Source organism: Sinocyclocheilus grahami, unplaced genomic scaffold (assembly GCF_001515645.1).
Source record: "Sinocyclocheilus grahami isolate Dianchi unplaced genomic scaffold, SAMN03320097.WGS_v1.1 scaffold188.1, whole genome shotgun sequence".
Lineage (NCBI taxonomy): Eukaryota > Metazoa > Chordata > Actinopteri > Cypriniformes > Cyprinidae > Sinocyclocheilus > Sinocyclocheilus grahami.
This window is the reverse complement of record NW_015505367.1, coordinates 825,717-829,980: the sequence shown is the minus strand read 5'-3', so window position 1 is coordinate 829,980 and position 4,264 is coordinate 825,717. Positions and strand designations below refer to the sequence as shown.

The following is a 4,264-nucleotide window of genomic DNA, read 5'->3' as shown; positions in this document are numbered from 1 at the left end:
ATATATATATATATATATATATATATATATATATATATATATATATATATATATATATATATTAGAATGTAATTTAATCCTGTGATTCAGCAGTTCAGTCTTCAGTGTCTCATGATCCTTGAGAAATCATTCTAATATCTATTATTTCTTATTTTCTATATTTATTCTTTTTTTTCTCTTTCTTTTTCACAGATGATTCAGTAGAGAAAATCCCTCTTAACCCTGGGAGAGGTAAAATCATTATCGCAGACAACATTATCAAGTAAGCTACATACTACACACTAAATAAACAGCAACCAAGCCATCATAGTTAGCTTCTTAACATTTATGCATTCATTTAATCCTCAATTCCCAAGTTCTGTTTTTTTATTTTTCTAAATGTAGACCAAAAGAAGAAAAGAACGTCTGATCGGATGAGTTTCATAATGAAATGGACATCAAAATATGTTATGTTATAAAGGGATAGTTCACTCCAAAATTAAAATTCTGTCATTCTTTACCCATAAGACCTATGTTCATCAAAACACAAATGAAGATATCTTTAAGAAAACTAAAGGGATTTTCTTCACTGAAAGTCTATTCCACAAAAACTTCGCTTAATGTTTCAGAAAGTTCATAAAGAGATTACAAAAGAAATAAATATAAATTGAACAGTTTAATACAAGTCTTTTGAAGAGACATGATCGCTTTATATGATGAACAGATTTAATTTAGGCTTTTATTTGCCTATTGATCAACAATCCACATACATATACAGTAGAGAAAATGAAGTTCAACCATGCTTGCTTGACACAAAAGAATGATGTTTGTTTACCCGTGTCACACAAGTAACGCTGAACTTCAGTTCAATCATGACAACTCTCTGAACATTTTAGCATGGTGATGGATATGACAGTGTTAAAGTATTTGGTCTTGGCAGAACAGATCTGCTACGCTGCTACTGAATTGCTGCTGCTGTTGGTTATTGCAGTAATTGTAGATTATTGCTGCTGCTGCAAGCAAGTACAGAAACTTGCTACTGCCAATGCATATGTCGATACGGTGCCATACGTATTTAAGACATACTGCTGCTGCACAAATAGCATATAAAATAACCCGTAGCAGATCTATATAGGTGGAGCTGGGGAAGGTGGAGGGTTTCAGAGAACTCTGAAAGCGCGCTGCAGGAATCTCAAGTGAATGCTAGCCAGCCATATAAATTCAAGGCAGTAAGCTCATTGGCTGCATATGCAGTATGAACCAAGAATATCTCTTTGGTTTTGAGACTTTAGTCTTTGCAACTTCAGGGATCTTATCTATGCACAATCAGCTTGTAACACTCCAAAGAGAAAGGAAAACTTGAAATCGCATCATATGACCCCTTTAAGAATGTGCAAATATAAAAATTTTTATTTGTGAATAAAAGCCTAAATTAAATCTGTTCAAAATATAAAGCGATCATGTTTATTCAAATGACTTAAAACCACTTAATTCATATAGATTACTTTTATAATCTCTTTATGAACTTTTTGTAGTGTCAAAGTTTTGATTACTCGGGCTTTCAGTGGAATGTCAGAAATTTGTCAGGGTTGGAAAAGCTGCCTTTAAAACTATAATATTCCAAACAAAATTCAGATTCAGTCCTTATTTTATATATATATATATATATATATATATATATATATATATGTTGCGTGAAGGGGAAAAAGGGAAAAAGTGTAAGATTTGTCCAATATGTGCTATATTCTAAGTCTGGAATGCTATCATACGCAAACTATTTTTATGATTCTCTTTTGTTCCTTTTTGGAGCCTTACGGTCTATCTTCATTGTACTGAAAAGAACAACAAAGCTAAATATATGGACAGAAGAAAGAATTTTTTTTGACATGAACATTTTTGGGTGAACTGTCCCTTTAAGAAATGTGCTTACAGTGTTACCATTATTATATTGTGTACTTGTGGTCAGGTGCTGAAGGAATATCTGGACAATGTCCAGCTGGGACATATCCTGGAGAGAGAGGCCAGCTGGGACAGTGTGCAGGACTGGATGGATGTCCTCAGTGGAGGAGAGAAACAGAGGATGGCTGTAAGCTCTGATCTTTGCATTTTTTTAATCATTCTCTATTTAGGATGAGACCGATATTAATGTAGCCTGTATTAAATCAGAAAGTCCACGTTTTCTTTATTGAATTGCACAGATGGCTCGTCTGTTTTACCACAAGCCCCAGTTTGCTATTCTGGATGAGTGCACCAGCGCTGTGGATGTGGAGGACTTCATCTACAGCCACTGTCAAAAGGTAGTCAGATGTCGTCGTCTTATACACAATAAATGCAAAAATGTTAGTGTGAAAGGCAAATGCTTATAACAGGGGTGCCCAAACTCGGTCCTGGAGGGCCGATGTCCTGCAGAGTTTAAATCCAACCCCAATTAAACACACCTGAACCAGCTAATCAAACTCTTACTAGGCATACTAGAAACTTTCCAGCAAGTGTGTTGAGGCAAGTTGGAGCTAAACTCTGCAGGACACCGGCCCTCCAGGACCGAGTTTGGGCACCCCTGGCTTATAACATACGGCTAGAGAAGTTACAACAGGTGCTCACCCCACCATGCTCGTTTTCTGTCAAAAGTGAGAAGTCAGGAATGTATTTGTTGCTCCTGTGGGAGTTTGCTTTCGAAACATCTGTCTCCCTGAGCTCATCTGTTCCCTCTTTTCAGGCTGGCATCACACTGTTCACAGTCTCCCACAGGAAATCACTATGGAAGCACCATGAGGTACAACTTAGCCCTGGTCTTTCTTCATAGTTTGCAGAATTCATTAGAAAACCTCAAGTTATGCGCTATGAATTTTTAAAACTCTTTGTATCTCTATACTGCAGTATTACTTGCAAATGCATTGGAAGAGGAAACTATGAGTTTAAACCCATCACGAAGGAAACGGTGGAGTTTGGATCATAATAATGACACGGGGCCTTATTCATGAGCCAATCTTTGTGTAAATCATTCGTAATGTTATTCTTAAATTGTTGCTTGTGAAAATTTGTGCAAGAATGATTTTACACAGAAATTCACACTCATGAATGAGGCCTATCTGTACTAAATGTGGATCTGAAGCAATATTATTGTGTACCTATTGAATTAAAAACTCTATATTATAAGATGTTGAAATATAATGTCTTCATCTGAGGTAAAAGGATTGTAACTCTGTGGATAAATATCTCTCAGGGAGAGGTTACTGCGCATTATCTGAAAAGATTTTTGTAAGGAATAAAATTGGGTTTGTTATACCTTTTAAGAATCAAGCATTTGTAATATAAAAAAATCATGTTTTTTTGTTGTGATACTTGATTTGTGTTTTGAAACTGGAACAGTCACTGATATATGTTGTTGTCAATAACATACTGTTGCATGCCACTGGGACAATAATTATAATACTATGGAAACGGCTCAGGTTACTTATGTAACAATGGTTCCCTGAGTAGGGAACGAGACACTGCATCCTCTAGGGGTCGCTATGGGGAACGCCTCATCGTGACCCGTGTCTGAAGCATACATTGAAAAAACACCAACAACACGTTGGCCATTCGAACTGTGTCCTCTAGGGGTCGCTATGGGGAACGGTATACCCACGCCGCCATGCTGAGGGTAGTGCATGCCAGAAACCATGGTGAGCACTAAGTACCAACTCTACCATATTGCCATGGGAGTTGCCCCTGGGACGTTAGACGGCTGTCAGTGACATTATTCCCTACGGCCAAAGGCCTAGGCTACATACCCCAAAAAACTTACCTGTTAGGGCCAGAACTCCTGGGCCCGGAGTAGAGCTCAAGGCTTGGAATCAGGAATAGATTCCTTTAAGGGAATATGACCAAGAGCCTAGAATCATACTAGTCTTGGCCTGTCACACAGGGGCTACCGCACTCTGTATATGCTGAAGGAACTGTCTCAACAGACCCCTAATAGCAACACCCTGTTAAGTAGGTATCCAGAGTATACATAGGTGGAGTGGCGGAACCGGGGTTTTAAACCACTCAGAAAGAGCACGAAGCTGCTGCTCGTAGCTCTTACCATACAGGATTCTAGAAAATAACACAGAGTACCAGCGTGCGAACTTACCACAGTGTGGATTTTAGAAAGTGTACAAAGACTTCACATGCACACTTAACATGGATTTTGGCTGGCAGTAAATCTGTAGCTGTGGGAGCAAGCATCCAGCTCTCAATCGAGAGGGAGCTCGACCTACAGCATGTTCCAAAGGTGGAACAGCTAGCAGTTACTTAGCTGAGG

The 4,264-nt window shown here is 38.2% G+C and overlaps 1 protein-coding gene across 1 annotated transcript in view; it reads left to right on the top strand.

Annotated features, from left to right (window-relative positions):
• LOC107594679 (ATP-binding cassette sub-family D member 3) overlaps positions 1–2,913 on the top strand; it is a 6,948-nt gene extending 4,035 nt beyond the window's left edge. The window contains exons 3-6 of the mRNA XM_016284814.1: positions 1,946–2,065; positions 2,178–2,276; positions 2,696–2,752; positions 2,857–2,913. Coding sequence (XP_016140300.1) covers positions 1,946–2,065; positions 2,178–2,276; positions 2,696–2,752; positions 2,857–2,892 — 312 coding nt within the window. The 3' untranslated portion in view covers positions 2,893–2,913. The remainder of the gene's footprint in view (positions 1–1,945; positions 2,066–2,177; positions 2,277–2,695; positions 2,753–2,856) is intronic.
• Positions 2,914–4,264: the final 1,351 nt, after the last annotated feature.